This window comes from Vigna umbellata, chromosome 5 (genome assembly GCF_029865625.1).
Source record: "Vigna umbellata cultivar VRB3 chromosome 5, Vumbellata_1.0, whole genome shotgun sequence".
Taxonomy (NCBI): domain Eukaryota; kingdom Viridiplantae; phylum Streptophyta; class Magnoliopsida; order Fabales; family Fabaceae; genus Vigna; species Vigna umbellata.
Genome location: NC_142169.1, coordinates 22,120,489 through 22,138,172, shown reverse-complemented (window position 1 = coordinate 22,138,172; position 17,684 = coordinate 22,120,489). Strand labels below are relative to the sequence as shown.

Here is a 17,684-nt window from a genome sequence, read left to right as displayed (position 1 = left end):
TATACTTCTACTTTGATTGGTAGAGATTTATACTTCTACTTTGGTTGATAAAAATTTGACGTTTAATAGATAATATATCATTCGACCTGTCGTCCTCTCAAGTAGTCTTGTCCAGTTAATCTATATGAGTATACGCACAGTTGACATAACTAATTGACAGTTTTGAAATAGGTATCACAATTTTCTTTTATGTTATTTTGGCTTAATTATTAACAACATATATATGAAAAATATAAATAAACTAATCAAATGTAAAAAATATAAATAAACTAATCAAATGTAAAAATGAATGAGTTGATTATGGTTACAATTCAAATATTATGAAAACGAATAGAAAAATAACAAATTTAATAATAATTATTGTAATATGGGTCATATTTTTTAGATTTCCTTTATTTGTTTCTATTTTATCATTGTTAATTTAATTTTTTGCAATTTACATTTTACATTTTTAATTTTACTACTTTAATTCATTCTCACCTTTTAAATTTTTTTCACTAGCATTTAATCCATTCACTATTCCATCTTTATAATTAAAACAAAAAATATGATTATTAAAAAACAACGCATTATTAATGTGATTTTTAGCGAGACGGCTGAACTATGGTTTAACAGTCCAAATTTAAAATAAAATACATTCATTATTAAAGTGGGTGTAAAAGTTAAAGTACGAAAAAGTGAAAATATCATTATATAATGATCGTTTGCTCAAAAAGTTGATTTTGATTACTTCAATAAAGATCTACGCCGCCTTAAGTAGATTTGATTATTTCAACCACGTTCTACGCATAATACGGTAAGGCATGAATCGATAATATGCTACATATGGTTTTCTTCACCCAAAAGTCTAGTTCTTTGTCCTTCATATTTCATAATAAGTAGAAGATGGTTTGTTCCACGATGGGGTGATTTTGTTGTGAATTGATTATGAAAGTAGATTAGTAATATAATCCAATTTAGTAATATTTTAAACTTTACTGTAACTATTATACAGACGACTTTGTGAATTGATTTTGAAGATTGACTTTAGTGTAAGTTTACATATAAAATTAATAAATAGTTTGTATCTTATTAATTTTAGAGTAATGGTAGAATGATATACATTTCTCTCATATTTAATAAGAGTAAAATAATTACAGAAAAACAAATTTACTTTTGTAGTTTTTTTTAAAAAATAAAAAATAAAAAAGAATAGTATGAAATGAAAAAAATCAAGTGTGTCATAATATATTTTTCTTTTCTTAATTTTAGCCTCCCGGTGTCATATTATATATACAGTGTCCTTTGCCTTGGTCGGTATTGCTCATTTATGTGTTCTTATTGTTCCTATTTCACTACTGCTCCACACGACCCGCGAGACTTCCCTCGCCTCTTTTCTCGCTGGCCTCTTTGATAAACCTTTTCCTCTTTTTCCTAAGTCTCGTACCAACCAATGGAGAAGACGCTCCTCAAGGATTTCGAGCTCCAACACAAGAATCCCTCCGTCGAGGCTCTCCGTCGATGGAGATCCGCCGTCACTCTCGTCAAAAACCGCCGCCGCCGCTTCCGCATGGTCGCTGATCTCGACAAGCGCGACGAAGCTCAACAGATTAGGCAGGGAATCAAGGTTTTTCTTCCGCTCTACTCCTCTGTTTCCTTATTACTATTATCGTTACTCTCTCTGTTTCTATGCTTTTCCTTATCGTTGCTGCCTCGGAATCGATCGTACAAACTTCTCAGTTATATAAACGAACACGCAAATTAAAGTACAAAAGCTGCAACGAATTTATGATTCACGATTCTCTGAATATTGATTTAAAAATAAAACATAAAAGTAGAACACGGTTTAGATTTTTTTTTTTAAATTGTAGGTCAGATAAGATGATATAATACGTTTAATTTCTCTTTATGACGTTGATTTAAAAAGTTTAACCTGTTTTATTCCCTCTAAAACTGTAAAGAATGGCTTTTGTGAACGGATCTGAATTGAGAGAAAAATAAACTGGAATTAGTCCAGAGAGAATCGGAAAACTTTAATTAATTAATAACGAGAGGTTAAGAAGACTTTAACTACTTCAATTATCATTGTTGCTTGTTAATTTCTTGCTTCTGTGAGAACGTTGTCATGCACATGCTCTCCGAGTTATTGTTGCTGAGAGAACTGTAAAATAGTGATGGAGGGAATATTAAAATGATGTTTACAGGTTTGGTATGCGTGGATAAAATGGAGATAAGAAATGAGGTGGCCAGATTCTTTTTTGACTTTTATTTCGTCTTGAAATTGATTTTTGATTAAATGAAGCTATGTGTCGATTTGATTTAGGTGTGAAATAAGCTGTAAATGCATATCGATATTTAGCAATTGGTTCGAAACGTACGTCCCAATGCTAAAAAGTTTAAACTTAAATACACAAACTTTATAATCAAAAGCACATTTAGGAATAGAAAAAGGATTCTTTTACCCATCTACATTTTTTATATTATTTACATTTATTTTACGTTACCTTTACTTATTTCTTTTCTTTTTTTATAAAAAATATAAAAATTTATATTTTTATGACTATTTTATCTTTATATTCTATTTCAAATTAAAGTAAAAATGTATTCTACTATCATTAATCTTAGTAATACTGCAAATTAGAAAAAAAAAACCTGGATATGTATTTCAACGTCAATTTCACAGATATGAAATTTTAAATAGAAGTGAGTTTCACTTTTTTTATTTTTATCTAAATAGTATTTTTTAATTTTAAGAAATTAATATTTACGTTATTTTTAAGTCTAAAGAATGCTTTGGACGATGATAATGATACCAAAAATATACGACAAAAATGTAGAAAAAATATAATAATTAATGTAAAAGAAAATTGAAAAAAATATGAGATTAGTTAAAAAATGTAAACATATATTAAATATTTTCCTTTTGTTTTATAGTTTTTCTGTAGGATTATTACGAGATTCGTGACTTTCTTTGCTAACACAAATGATATAAAATGTTTATTTGAGTTTCATAAAAAGAAAGAAACATATTTTGAAGACAGTTTTTTAAACGTTTGTTATTTTCTATTTTTGTTTTTATTTTTTTATCTTATTAATTAATTTTTCATTTAACCTTTTCATATTTACAATAACTACATGTTACTTTTTATTTTTACTTTCAAAATGAATTATAAATTACAGTAACTAAAAAATAATGAAAACAAAACGATAATTAATACTGTTTAAACTTTGAAACATATAAATACCGATAATACTTTTCTTTTAAAAAGAATTCTGATTTAATTTAACAAGTTTTACTTTTCCATTTTGGTGACGTGTGAACACTCTTTTTTGACGTTCGTGTTTGTACCACGTGTTTAAAAGAACACTTGTTTTTTAACGTCTACCTTTTTACAATGTTTAATGGTTCTAGTTATTTTGTTTTTGCTTCTCTCTTTTTATATAATACTTACTTAATTCATATATCTATATATTTTTACTTGATTTTTTTATCAAAGTATTTAAGACGACTTAGATATCTAAAACTCCCTAGAAACAAGTTTTAAAGAAAAGTAAAGAAAATATAAATATCGGTTTATGATATCATCATGTAAACCTTAAAATGGAGATTTATCACTGGTGGTTGGTGGTAGAGTTTTATTTATTTTTGGATTTCTTAAAATTGGAATTTGGATAAGCACTGGTTTATTTATAATTAAAAATTAACTAGAAAATGAAAATATTTAGGATTAGTTTTTTATTTGAGAACTTGTTAGCCTCTTCTCTTATTTCTCCTCAGTTGGTTAAAGATGAAAGTAAACAAGAGGAAAACTTTTGAAATTTTAATAATATAAAATTTTAAATTTTTGTTTTGATAAATTAATTTTGTATATCTCTCTCGCTCTTTTCAGCTAATAAAACAAACGAAATAATATATATATATTAGCTTGGGGTGGGGGCTAGGCAGTCCTATTAAACGTGTTTGTCACTTTAAAAGGATTGAGCATGGTAGTTCTTGATCTGCACAAGAGCCGCTTTTGCAAAAGCTTACATAAATAATATTAACCCCTTGAAGTAGACTAACTAGCACTAATACCTTATTTTACATAAAACTAGAAGTAATACTTAGTACAAGTGTTTTTAATTTTCAACTAAAACCTTTTCAAAACATTTTTCGTGCAAAGTGATGAAAACAGCCTTTTATATAATGTGAGGCCATTCGTTGTGTTAACTTCTGTCATGATGGTGGTTGTCATGATTTATGACTGACGACCCACAAACAACAAAAAGAAAAAAAGTTGGTGCTCGTACTTTACATTGGATGGACGGCAAATGTTACTTTCATGTTGAGCACTACCAATGCCAATCTATCATGCGGGATTTGAAATTTCCATCGAATCTATTTGTTACACATTTTATTATTTTTAAAATTAGGAATGAGATTAGGAAAGGTAACCAGTCTGAAAATTACAAGTTTAGCTATATTGGCCGGTTTACTGGAGAGATTAGATCAACACGTTTTTAACGTAAATTCGCAAGAATCTACGCTTACCTTGTGACTTTTGGGTGCATGCATGGCCAACATTCTTCCTCTATTTGTCATTAGTTTTGAATATTCATCCTCATAATTTCCTTTCTAACACTATATTTTTTAGTAATACAATCTCACGAGTTTCTCCATCCCACAAGATGCTAACCCTCTTTCTCTCACTGTTTAGGTTTCATCTAAGTGAATGAGAATTACAATCTCTTTCCTTTTGGTAGTGTGGGCTGTTTAGCTATAGCAATTTGAGTGTGTTCAACATGATGAACTTTGGTTTGGTTGTACGTTTGTTCCAACCAATTAAAAGTGTCAAGATATTAGTTTTATATATTAACTTATCGAGACTTATTTAGATAAGACAATCTCTTAGAAAATTTTTTAACTTATCTGTAAAATTAAAATTAGTTTATAAATATCATAGAAATTCTTTAATATTTAAATTTAACTTGTAAATAAGTTAATTTTATTTTATAATTAATTTATTTTTTTATGTTATTTTTAAGAAGTAGCCACGAAGAAGTTTGCTCATATAAGCATTTTCTTCCTAAGCTCTTCTAGGAAAGAAAAATAATTTAATTTCTTTATAAGTTAATATTAATTTATGTATAAGTCAACATATAAGTTAATATTAATTTATGCAAAAGTTAAAAATAAAAAGGTATGCTAGAGAACTTTTATAATTTAATAAAACATTTTTAATTTTTAATTATTTTATTTCCTGGTTTGTGAAGAAATCAGTCTCAATAAAGTCTACATATTTTATAGTTAGAAGTTGATTAGAACTTTTTTTATATTTTTATTTTTACGTTTTTGTTCCTTTTGGGATAAAATCTCAGATCATTTATACTATCCTCGGTTGTTTTTACTATTAGACTATTTGGTTTAGTTGTTTTTATTACCTGTATTATTTAATATATTGTTTTAATGAAATATACAATCTTTTAATTCACTTAAATTTTCCATACATTCCTTCTAATCCCTAATGTTGATTAGTTATGAAGTATGCAGAGTCTAAGATATAATTTCACGAACAAAGAGTAAATATATACTAGTTGAAATAAAAAAGATTAATAGAGAACAAAATTTACAAAGTCAAACATATTAAATATTGCAAATTAAAAGTATAAATATAGTAAATAAATAAATAAATAACATTTTAATAATTCTTTCTTTCCTTAAAATATATTTGACCCAGTGTTTTATATTATACTATGTATTTTAGGTTGTTACATAATAATTTAAATTTTAATAAAACATTTTATCTTATGGAAATATTCATAATTATTGAAAAGTTATGGGAAAAAACTAAAATTATAAATTTCTATAATTTTCTTGAAATTTTTAATGTAAAACATACGCATGCACACACTTTTTTTTATCATCCAATTATTAACCTTTAAATTTTTCAACCAGTTTAAGAGTCGTTCTTATTAAATACTTCCTTCTTAAAGGTGATAGCTTGTAAATTTTAAATTTAAACTTTCGGTTCATATTTTTTAAAGCTTTAAGTTTATCAACTTTCAATTAATGTATCAAGTAGTTTTATCAAATACTCCATTGAAGGGTGTACATTTTCTATTAAAATTTGTGGCTCTTCTGTCTTTTCTTCTCATTTATGTTTCCTTGTTTGTTGCCATGTAACTTGTGGTCCTTTTGGACTACTAAAATTGTAAGTCTCTGGCCCTATTGAGAAATAAACAATGAAATAAATTTGAACAAGGTCAAAGCAAACTTAAAAGAAGGTCTATACTTAAGCCTTGTATTTCAAAAACAAGTTACTGTCATCTACACTGGGAAGGTATGTAGACCTTTCTTTATGCGGAATATGTAACAATTTTACAGTTTTGATAATTTATTAGTTTTGACTTTAACAACATTCAAGGCTTGACTTTTTTTGAAATCTAGGATGTAATGTTAATATTTTTTTATTATATTGTTGGTACCTTAGCTTTCTACACTGGAAAAATAAATGCTTTTTTCTCATATAAAAACATATATTTTAATATGTTTAAAATATTATAATTAAATTAATAGAAATTATATATATATATATATATATATATATATATATATATATATATATATATATATATATATATATATATATTTACGTGTGCGTGAGAGAGAAGTGTGAAATGTCAAGGTATCTTGGAAGTATTTGGTACGTACATAATTGACCTCCGCTACGAAAGCATATTATAAATTTATATATCCTAGCAAATTAGTTTAATACTTAAATTTATTTATGCAACCACGGTAAGTGGAAACTTCCTGGAAATTTCGTTGCTAAAAGAAGAAGAGCCAAGTACCTGACTAAAACATTAATTAGTTAATAATTGAAATTGATAGACATCAACCGCAATCAGACAATGAGACAAACAAATGCTGGAAATAAAATGAAAAGGCAGTTGGTATTTATTGTTGCACAACCTATGAAAATGACATTCGTGTCCTGTGTTTGATGACATGTTTGGTCTAATGACTCTAAAAGAGGTGAAATATGATATAGTTTTGTAGGTTATTTACAAAGGAGACGATGAAGATTGATGGAATTGAAAATAAATTTTAAGTATAAAATAAAATTATTCGAATTAAAAATGAGATAATTTTGTTTATTATTTTTGTAATAATTTATTATTTTATTATAATAAAAGCAGAGAAAAATTATCCGATTATGTGCATAAATAATAATTGTATTTTTTTCTTTCTCGTGGTCTTCTACCGCAAATCTTTCCTCTCAAATATCGTGGCCTACATTTCATCCTATAATTTCTTTTCCAAGTGGAAACAATCCAATATACACCGGAAAATGATACTTGAACAACCATTTTTGACAACATTTAGACACGCACACACGTATCAAAATCTGAGTGGTCCAGTTAGAAAAATTAAATGAAAATGAACCACTCAGATTTTGATACGTGTGCGCATGTCTAAATGTTGTCAAAAATGGTTGTTCAAGTGTCATTTTCCATATACACCCTTTCAAGTTGGGAAAAAAAATGATCTCATAGCGTGTATCGTGCTGCACGATCACGTAACCATGACTTGACATTTTTTTGAGTTGAGAATGACTTCAAACGCGCTTTAGACGCGTCTGTTGGACTGTTCCCCATTTCAACAAAGGCACAGCATCAGCAATGTTAGGAAATGTAAGAACACCTTTGAATTGAATTTGCTTGCAAATGTAAACTGTCGCCGAATTTTCTGCTGCCGTATTCATGTCAACGATGGCTGATGCGAGTTCCTTAAACTAAATATTTCCTCTAAAAGGGTTTTCAGACTAGAGGAAAAACATGGTTTACCCTGAATCTTGGTCCTTCTCATTGACTAACAGTTAAGGAAGAGTATAGTATGATTTTTTTCAATCAATCAAATATTGTCTTCCAGTTTATTCAATATTTTCTTCACAAAATTAGTGATACAGTTACAAACATTTGTTTGCTCAGAGAGTATCAGTTTGTGTCTTTACGAAAAACGTGTTTAGAATAAGTTGGGAAGTTATAAATTAAAAGACAAAAATTGAAGAATACAACCTTTGTAACTTGATAATGTAAGAAATTAATTTCTTATCAAGATGAATACTACAAAATTTTTTAACCTGAGACTTCCTTCCACAACTTCCTCTGATAACCTTTTTATTTCTCTCGTCTTTTATATTAAGAAAATCATGCAATTTACTTTTCTGTAAATGAAAATATCCTGAAATCAGGATATTTGCACTGCAGTGTAAATGTGTAACAGCAACTTTTGGTAATCTTGGATATAAGATGAGTGAGATAGCTTAAATAAAACACATGATTTAGGGAATTTAAATTCTGCTGCACTGCAGTTCGGTTGAAACATCATTATCTGAGTGATTGACAGATAAGTGTATGTTTAAGAGGAAATAACGAGACTCGAAATTTAAAACCTTCTCCGAGTTACATAACAGTTGAACTCGAGTTGCATATGGCCAAACTACCTAATGATGATGAACGAAAAATTGAAAATGTCTTTCATTTCATTATTCTTACATGTTGACACATTAATAAAGGGATTTCCCCTCCATTCTTTTAGACAGAAATTATAGTAATGATCACTCAGTGTTATGATTAATCATCCCTTTACTGGCTGACTAACTCGTTTCGGAAACAGTCGTGACTAGATGAGAAAAACTGGCATATTTGCTCTTAAATTTTAACCGAGGCTTCCTGAAAAAAACTCTTCTTAAACGTTGTCAAAATTTTATTTCAGCATTCATTTCACGAAATACCATTTCATGTGATAAGATGTATGACGATATCGCTACTATTTTTTTTTTTTGTATATTGTCAATTCGCAGTTACCAATTTTAACACACCATATTTGGCTTACCCTGTCAGGAAAAAATTCGAATTGCTCTCTATGTCCAAAAGGCAGCTTTACAATTTATCGATGGTATGGTGCTCCAATTTCAGTAGTCAAAGTTCTTATCACTGCATTAGAACTGATCACTTTCTCTTTATGTGTTTTCTAAGCTAAACTGGTTTCCTGTTGCAGCTGGTAATCGAGTTGAATACAAGCTACCGAGTGAAGTGAGAGAGGCTGGTTTTTGTATTCATCCGGAGGAGATTGCTTCTATTGTTCGTGGCCACGATAACAAGATCTTAAATAATATTGGTGGAGTTGAAGCCATCGCAAGGAAACTGTCAGTTTCAGTGGATGGAGGTGTCAGCGAAGAGAGTATAAATAGCCGACAACAGATTTATGGATTCAATCGTTTTACAGAAAAACCTTCTAGATCGTTCCTGATGTTTGTGTGGGATGCACTGCAGGACTTAACATTGATCATTCTCATTGTTTGTGCTGTAGTTTCTTTAGGTGTAGGGATAGCCACTGAAGGGTGGCCAAGGGGAACGTATGATGGTGTGGGCATCATACTCAGTATATTCTTAGTAGTCACAGTTACAGCTGTGAGTGATTACAAGCAATACCTGCAGTTCAGGGATTTGGACAAAGAGAAGAAAAAGATATTTGTTCAGGTCACTAGGGATGGGAAAAGGCAGAAGATCTCAATTTATGATATAGTAGTTGGTGATATTGTTCATTTGTCAACTGGAGATCAAGTTCCAGCAGATGGACTTTTTATATCAGGATACTTTTTGCTTATTGATGAATCGAGTTTGTCAGGTGAGAGCGAACCAGTAAATGTAAATGAAGAAAAACCGTTTCTTCTTTCAGGAACCAAAGTGCAGGATGGTCAGGGGAAGATGTTAGTTACAACTGTTGGCATGAGGACTGAATGGGGAAAATTGATGGAAACTATTAACGAGGGAGGAGAGGATGAGACCCCGTTGCAGGTTAAGTTAAACGGAGTTGCTACTATCATTGGTAAAATTGGTTTGACATTTGCCATTCTGACATTTGTGGTATTGATCATAAGGTTTCTGGTTGAAAAAGCACAAAATGGTGAGTTTGCCAACTGGTCTACGGCTGATGCACTGAAGTTACTAGACTTCTTTGCTATTGCTGTAACCATAATAGTTGTTGCGGTTCCTGAAGGATTGCCACTGGCTGTGACACTCAGTCTTGCTTTTGCAATGAAAAAATTAATGAATGACAAGGCACTTGTAAGACATCTTTCTGCTTGTGAGACTATGGGTTCAGCTAGTTGCATTTGCACAGATAAGACAGGGACACTGACCACTAACCGAATGGTGGTTACTAAGACATGGATATGTGCAAAAGCAATGCAAATAACCGGTAACGAGAGTGCAGACGAACTGAAAACATCTACACCTGAAGGAGTTCAAAACATCCTTTTACAGGCTATATTTCAAAATACTTCTGCTGAAGTAGTTAAGGATAAAGATGGAAAGAACACAATATTGGGGACCCCAACAGAATCGGCATTATTGGAATTTGGCTGCCTTTTAGGTGCTGATTTTGATGCCTATGGGCAGCGTAAAATGTACAAGATACTCAAAGTTGAGCCATTCAATTCAGTCCGAAAGAAAATGTCTGTGCTTGTGGGTCTTCCTGATGGAGGGGTCCGAGCATTCTGCAAAGGTGCATCAGAAATAATATTAAAGATGTGTAACAAAATTATTGATTGCAATGGGGAAGTAGTTGATCTTCCCGAAGAGCATGCAAATAATGTCTTTCGTATTATAAATGATTTTGCTTCTGAAGCTTTGAGAACTCTTTGTTTGGCCTTCAAAGATATAAACGAAATGCATGGGGAAGCCAACATTCCTGATAGTGGCTATACTCTAATAGCATTAGTAGGAATCAAGGATCCTGTACGCCCTGGAGTTAAGGAAGCTGTTCAAATTTGTAAAGCTGCTGGAATAACTATCCGCATGGTTACTGGTGATAACATACATACAGCAGAAGCTATAGCCAAAGAATGCGGTATACTTACTGAGGGTGGTGTAGCCATAGAAGGTCCAACGTTTCGTGACCTTTCTTCCGAGGAAATGATGGATACCATACCTAGGATCCAGGTTCTTCTCTCATCGCAAATTCTGTGATTAAGTTCTTGAGGATAGGGGAAAGGGATAGGATTGGTGATTTGTATCCTCTCTTGAGATGCTTGACTTTTCTTTTGTACTTGATATGGTTACAGGTGATGGCACGATCCTTACCGCTCGACAAGTATAACTTGGTAAACAATTTGAAGAGTATGTTTGGTGATGTTGTTGCTGTTACTGGTGATGGATCTAATGATGCTCCAGCACTTCGTGAGGCAGACATTGGACTTGCAATGGGCATAGCAGGAACTGAGGTTTGTATCTCTTGTTTACTATGTGGCAGTTAAGCGTAGTCTTAGTTTTGTACAATTGTCCTCCATTATGTTTAAGTTATAATTTATTAACTTATATTCCTGTTACATAGTTTATATAATTTTTTTCCTTTGCTGTCTTATCTGTCCTCCCCTAGAATTGTATGCCATACGTGGAGGTATCTTTTTCCCTTTTTATATTGATGACAATTTGCTGCAATTGATTCCTAATAGCACTTTTTGCCCTTGTTAATTAATAACATTTACAGGTTGCAAAAGAAAATGCTGATGTCATTATCCTGGATGATAACTTCACGACTATTCTGAATGTTGTCAAATGGGGACGTTCAGTATACATAAACATCCAAAAATTTGTGCAGTTTCAATTGACAGTTAATGTTGTTGCTCTGGTTATCAATTTCTTTTCTGCATGTATCACAGGTTTGTTTGTTAATGAAATTTATTTTTATTTAGATATTCTTCTTTTTCACGCAACATCGGTGATAGTCTTCCTTCTTTCAGGATCTGCTCCACTCACAGCTGTTCAGTTGCTTTGGGTGAACTTGATCATGGACACTCTTGGTGCATTAGCCCTAGCTACTGAACCTCCTAACGATGGTCTTTTGGAAAGACCTCCTGTTGCAAGGGGAGCAAACTTCATCACCAAACCTATGTGGAGGAATATCATTGGACAAAGCATATACCAATTAATTATCCTTGCGATTCTAAATTTTGACGGGGAGAGGCTCCTCGGAATTAGTGGTTCGGATGCAACAGAAGTTCTCAACACTCTGATATTCAACACCTTTGTATTTTGCCAGGTACTCTCTGCAAGCATCATGTCCGAATTGTTGGTTATACTTTATAGACTCCAAACATGAGAAATTCCGAACATGGATGCTAAAACAAAAGTTCATACATGTCAAAAGAAGTGGCATGATACATTGTTTTGTCTTTATTTAGCTTGTTGTTTTTCCTTTCTCTCTACGTTCAGGTGTTCAATGAGATAAACAGCAGAGATATTGAAAAGATAAACGTTTTCAGAGGCATGTTCGACAGCTGGATATTTTTGTCGATAATTTTCGCCACTGTGGCATTTCAAGTGGTGATAGTTGAATTCCTTGGAACGTTTGCCAGCACCGTGCCTCTAAACTGGCAATTCTGGGTACTGAGCGTGTTAATCGGAGCAGTTACCATTCCTATAGCTGCTATCCTCAAGTGCATCCCAGTTGAAAGAGATAACAGTAAGGAGCACCACGATGGTTATGATGCATTGGCATCTGATCCCGAGGTGGTATAAAGTATAGGAAAAGTATGGTCTCGTTTTCCTTTTCTTTGTTTTTGGATCAAGAACATTTATTTTGTTTTATTTTCCTCATTTTCTTATTGGGAAACTAACCATACAACAACTGGATGAGTGTTGAGAAGAATGCCTAACCGTGTTACTTTACATGAAGACATTATCTGGGTTGCTTTTGCTGATTTCTCCTAGTAATGCTGTCGTTCTTTGCAGCATGTCATTTTACGTAGTTTTGTAAAGACTTGATACTATACTGAATTTCCAGGCAAGACAAAACATACAAGGGTTTTGGGAATGATATGATTGAAGGCATATATCAACAATGGTCCTCTCTGCTTATCAGAACCAGCTGTTTGAGGAGCCTTTTTATTCGAGAACAGTTCCAAAATTTTACAGCTTATAGTTCTCATAAATATTCATAAAATTCATTCGAAAATATTGTTATGCAATTCTCTAAAATTCCTTTCATGGGCTCTTGTTACCAGCATTACAAGGGGACGATGTTATCTGATACCGAGCAAGATGATGATGGAGAGCCTCTCATTATTAGCAGCTGCATTTGAGCAGAGTTTTGACCGTTTGGTTTGTGATACAAATATATTTGTTGAACTATAGTGCTTACTGGTGCATTTTTGTAGTGTAAAATATACTTTGTTAAATGTTTACAAAATATATTTTTGTGCCTTACCTTGGAATTTATTTTAGTTCTGAATCTATACCCTACCATATTCAAAATAAAGTGTGTTTGGTTGGATAGGCTATCTTTTCGGCTAAAAGAGATAGAATTAAGTGGTTAAAAGATTATATTTGATGGAATTAAATATTCATGTTGTTTTTAATTGATTTCCCTTAAAATAATTGGGTGTTAACGCTTTTTTATTTGTCATTGGTTTCAAAGGAGTACTCTTCATTGAAAATTATAATCAACGATAATTATTTTTGGAGAAAAATGAATATTTTGGAAACCACGTCATTTTTATATATTTTAGTAAAGATATCGTTTGTGTTATAAAGTTTTAATATATTTCCTACACTTAAGTGGCTCCGAATCCAAAATTTTGTGATTTTCTTTATCTGTATGGTTTTTTCATTGTTTTTCATAATAGACTACCGTAACAATCTTGTTTTTTAACTATTTAATTTTCGGTCGTCATCCCCGTTGCAATTGCGACACCCAATGTCATTATAGTATTGAAATGTGTTTGGATAAGCTTAAAATGAGATGGTTTATTGAAAAAAAAGCGTGGGATGGGAGGATTTGAGTTTAACAAGGGTGCCCCACTTGATGATGAAGTTGAAGAGGTTAGAAGTGAGGAACTATAAATCTATTAATATTTGTTATGATATCAGAATTTGTAGAATATTCTATATTTTTGGATATTTAAAAACTTTTTGTTATATTGATGTAATTGTCTAATATACTTTTTGTAATGATAAACCAATTAATGAAAAAAATATGTTGGTTATTTTTTGTGTGTATTCACTCTTATTTTGATATGCTTTTTTATCTGTTATTACTAAAAGTGTATTTTATTAAATTACGAAATTAAAAGTATAAGGGGATAATTATAAATAATAAAATATCTGAATTACGACAAGACAATTGATAATAAAATATTTTATTTAATGTAATTATAATAGTGACAATTGTAATTATCCTGATATAAAGAAAATAATCATGTTTTTATGTGCTGTTATTTTTGTTGGATTTGTTTTCTAATAGAAAAATTATGTCAGTTTTAATTTAAGTTATTTAACTATTTTATATATATTGTATAAAATGATGAATGTTGTGATAGTTCGTCTTAAATCACTATATATCACATTTTTTTAAATTATATCAATAGTATATAGTGGCCATTAAAAACGATTAAATAATCTTTACAATTTACAGGATTGTTTGTAATGTATTTATCATTAACCGATAAATCATGAAAAGTAAAAGATGCAAAGTAACTGTGTGGATTTTTTTTCTAAATAGCAGTCAATACAAAAAAGTAGCACTGTTACACAACCACCTCTTCTAAATTGAATTGTCTTAACTAAAAGTTACAATTAATTTTCACAAAGACAAAATGAAAAACCATAACAAGAAATCAACATTATGGAAAACATCTTAATAAAAGAATAAATAAAGAAAACAAGGGACTTTGGACAAAGTCTTACTCTTCAAATATATCTTCTGGTTCATCCATGAAAATATTGTTGATGTGTGATATTTTTGGCAAAAACTCTTCATCTAAATCTTCTGGTTCATCCATGTCAATATTGTCGATATGTGTGATATTTTGGGCCAAAACTCTCCAACATGCGGCTCATACTTTTTATGTAAGTCAGCTGCACAATCTACAATCGTCAAATATTCAAGGGTGGTGAAGAGATGAATGTTATCCGGGAGCGCAACCAACTTTGGACAATTTTTTATAGCAAGAGTTTTCATATCAGTCAGAACTGGCAGCCAGTCTGGAAATGATTCAAAATTGTGGCAATCCACAACAATCAAACACTGTAAGGAGTTGACAACTTCCTCAAACCATTTAGGTAAGGTCACTAGTTGTGATAAAGTTGAAAATATAACAAATTTTAACTTCAGCTTGGGGCTTTGTTCTTCATGATCTCCCTTCCACAGTTCCAAATCCAAATTACTGCACTCTACAACATACAATGTTTCTAATTGAGGAAAATTTTTACACTCCAGCAGCAGAAACTTAAGACTCTGACAGTCTTGAACTATCAAAGTTTTAAGAGTAGGAAATTTCATCCCTCCAAATACGGATTCCACATTATGGCATGATCCAACAGTCAATAATTCAAGCGACCCCAAGTTGGCGATTTCATTCAAAGGCAAAACAGTTTGCTTTATGGAAAACTCAAAACAATAAAGACTGATAAGTTTTCTTAATCCTTTGGGCAATGCTTCCAACTCCACGCATCCTCCAAGGTTCAACACTTCCAAACATTGGAGCTTGCAAATAGAGTCGGGGAGTCTCTTAATGTTAGGATTTTTGCTAATGTCCAGATATCTCAGATGTTTCAACTTGCTAATTTTACGAGGCAAAGTCTCAAATGTTGCACCACTCAAATCCAAAACACGCAAGCATTTGAACTTTTCCAGACAAGTCTTTAGTATAGCTTTACCGTTGGCAGCTGCTACCTCATTTGGAAACAGGACGGTTCTCACAGCTGTTGATTTTTTGGTGACTAAATTGCTAAACAAACCCCTTTCGGCAAAAGACAGATGCCGAATATTATCAGGAATATTTTGAATGTTGGAATTGATATGTAGACACTCATCCATAGCAACAAATAGGGCGAGATCATGCACCAAATCATGTATTCTGAATTTATACACAGTGCCGAAGTTTTGAAAATCTTGAAGAAAGGATCTTGACAGAAGTTCATGCAAATATTGATTGGCTACATCTTCACGTTTTCTATCCGTTTTTGGTAATGCGATGAGTCCAAGTGCCCCCCAAAGCCAAATTATTTCATAACTAATATATTCATAATCTTTTGGGTAAAGGGAAAACAATGCAAAACATTGCCTCAAATAGGAGGGCATGAGATCATAACTCAATTTAAGGGCAGGTAAAATGTCATCCTTTTTCTGAGGCAAAATCCAGATTTCATTTTGACTCACATATTCCCATTCATTGGCCTCAAATTTTGAGAATAGTAAACTGCCTAATGTTCTCACTGCCAAAGGAACCCCTCCGCATTTTTTCACAATTTCTCTCCCAATATTTACTAAGTGAGGATATTTTTCCTCTTCTCCTTCTTTAAATGCCCATTTGACTAACACAGAAATTGAATCCTCCTCAGAAAGACCTTCTAAAATATGAGAGGGAATTGTGCCCATCATGGAAGCAATTGAACGACTTCGTGTAGTCACAAGGATTTTACTTCCTGCTGCACTTACTTGGATTAAATCCCTCAACTCATACCATTTAACACGGTCTTCGTTCCATACGTCGTCCAATACGAGTAAGAACTTTTGACCGGAAAGTTTGTTTTTGAGTTGATTTTGCAGTTGTTCCAGATCTAACATGTTCAAATTCATTTGGTGAATAGGAGCATGATCAGATTCTGAATCATTCACGGAATTGATGATTTTGATAATCAGTTGTTTAATGTCAAAGTCATCAGAAACACACACCCACATCTTCAATGGAAAGCACTCCTGGATCTTCTTATCATTGAACACAAACTTTGCAAGTGTAGTTTTTCCCAAGCCTCCAATCCCCACAATGGGGATAACAGAGAGACTTGTATCATCATCATCATCAGGATTCTGCTGCATCAAAAGCTCTATGATCTTTTCTTTATCGTGTTTCCTTCCTATCACATCTGAATCACTCACACGAGAGTGTGTCATATCTCTCCGATGAACAACACGTGTGTCAACATCACTCATTTGAAGACTAAACTTACGCTTATTAGCTGCAACCTTGTCTAGTCTGTTGTTGATATCTTTAATTTGTTGAGCCATTTTGTAACGAAAAACAAGTGGATTAGAACTTGAGAAGAAGTGACTGACCTTGTCTTTGGTGCTACCATGAGCTTTGACCACTTTCTTTCGGAGTGTTTGGCACTCAAATTCATCCAAAACATCTTCGGCATCGGAGAAGACAGTTTTGAGTTGAGAGAGCCATCGACGGAGCTCATGGTTGTGTTCCTGCTTTTGCTGAGCATCTAACAAAACGTCCTTGACTAAAGAGAGAGTGTTGGTAAGGTCTTGAAGATCGTCGTATAAACCCACCAATCGAGAAGCTTCTTGAAAAGTACGAGAAGTAAGATTTGCTATGAGTGACTCTGCAATGCTGAAGATAAATGATTCGGCCATAGTTGTCTGAAATGCAAACGGCGGAGATGAGATGGGAAGGCAAAACAGTGTTTCGAAGTCAACTGTGTTGATGAATGGATTCGACAACAACTAAATAACGAATGCCACTTGCTACTATCTTTTAGCATATAGTATTGAAAGAGGAGGAAGACTATGAAGTATTAACTATTTTTCTTCTACGAAACGACACGAACGTCTTCCACAGTTAGACAGAGGCAAAATACGATAAGGCTTCTTTAACAACCAACCAATTGGTGATAACATTTTAACAACAGCGTTTCATTGGTGCATTTCA

General features: G+C 32.1%; 1 protein-coding gene and 1 pseudogene across 3 annotated transcripts; one reads left to right on the top strand and one right to left on the bottom strand.

Moving 5' to 3' along the window:
* The first annotated feature begins 1,294 nt into the window (after positions 1 to 1,294).
* On the top strand, positions 1,295 to 13,241 carry LOC124846855 (calcium-transporting ATPase 4, plasma membrane-type-like). 3 transcript variants are annotated; one of them, XM_088116337.1, is made up of 7 exons: positions 1,295 to 1,606; positions 8,866 to 8,920; positions 9,023 to 10,968; positions 11,091 to 11,249; positions 11,516 to 11,687; positions 11,769 to 12,067; positions 12,241 to 13,241. In XM_088116337.1, exons 1-7 carry the CDS (start codon positions 1,433 to 1,435, stop codon positions 12,544 to 12,546), a joined length of 3,111 nt encoding a protein of 1,036 aa, XP_087972463.1. In that variant the 5' UTR covers positions 1,295 to 1,432; the 3' UTR covers positions 12,547 to 13,241. The 3 variants fall into 3 exon arrangements, with proteins under 3 accessions (XP_087972463.1, XP_087972462.1, XP_087972461.1); XM_088116336.1 differs by lacking the exons at positions 1,295 to 1,606; positions 8,866 to 8,920 and having other exon boundaries at positions 9,019 to 10,968; positions 12,241 to 12,558; positions 13,032 to 13,241; XM_088116335.1 differs by lacking the exons at positions 1,295 to 1,606; positions 8,866 to 8,920 and having other exon boundaries at positions 9,019 to 10,968; positions 12,241 to 12,558; positions 12,812 to 13,241.
* A 1,251-nt stretch (positions 13,242 to 14,492) lies between these two features.
* LOC124835978 (putative disease resistance protein RGA1) lies at positions 14,493 to 17,614 on the bottom strand (annotated as a pseudogene).
* Between the last annotated feature and the right edge of the window lie 70 nt (positions 17,615 to 17,684).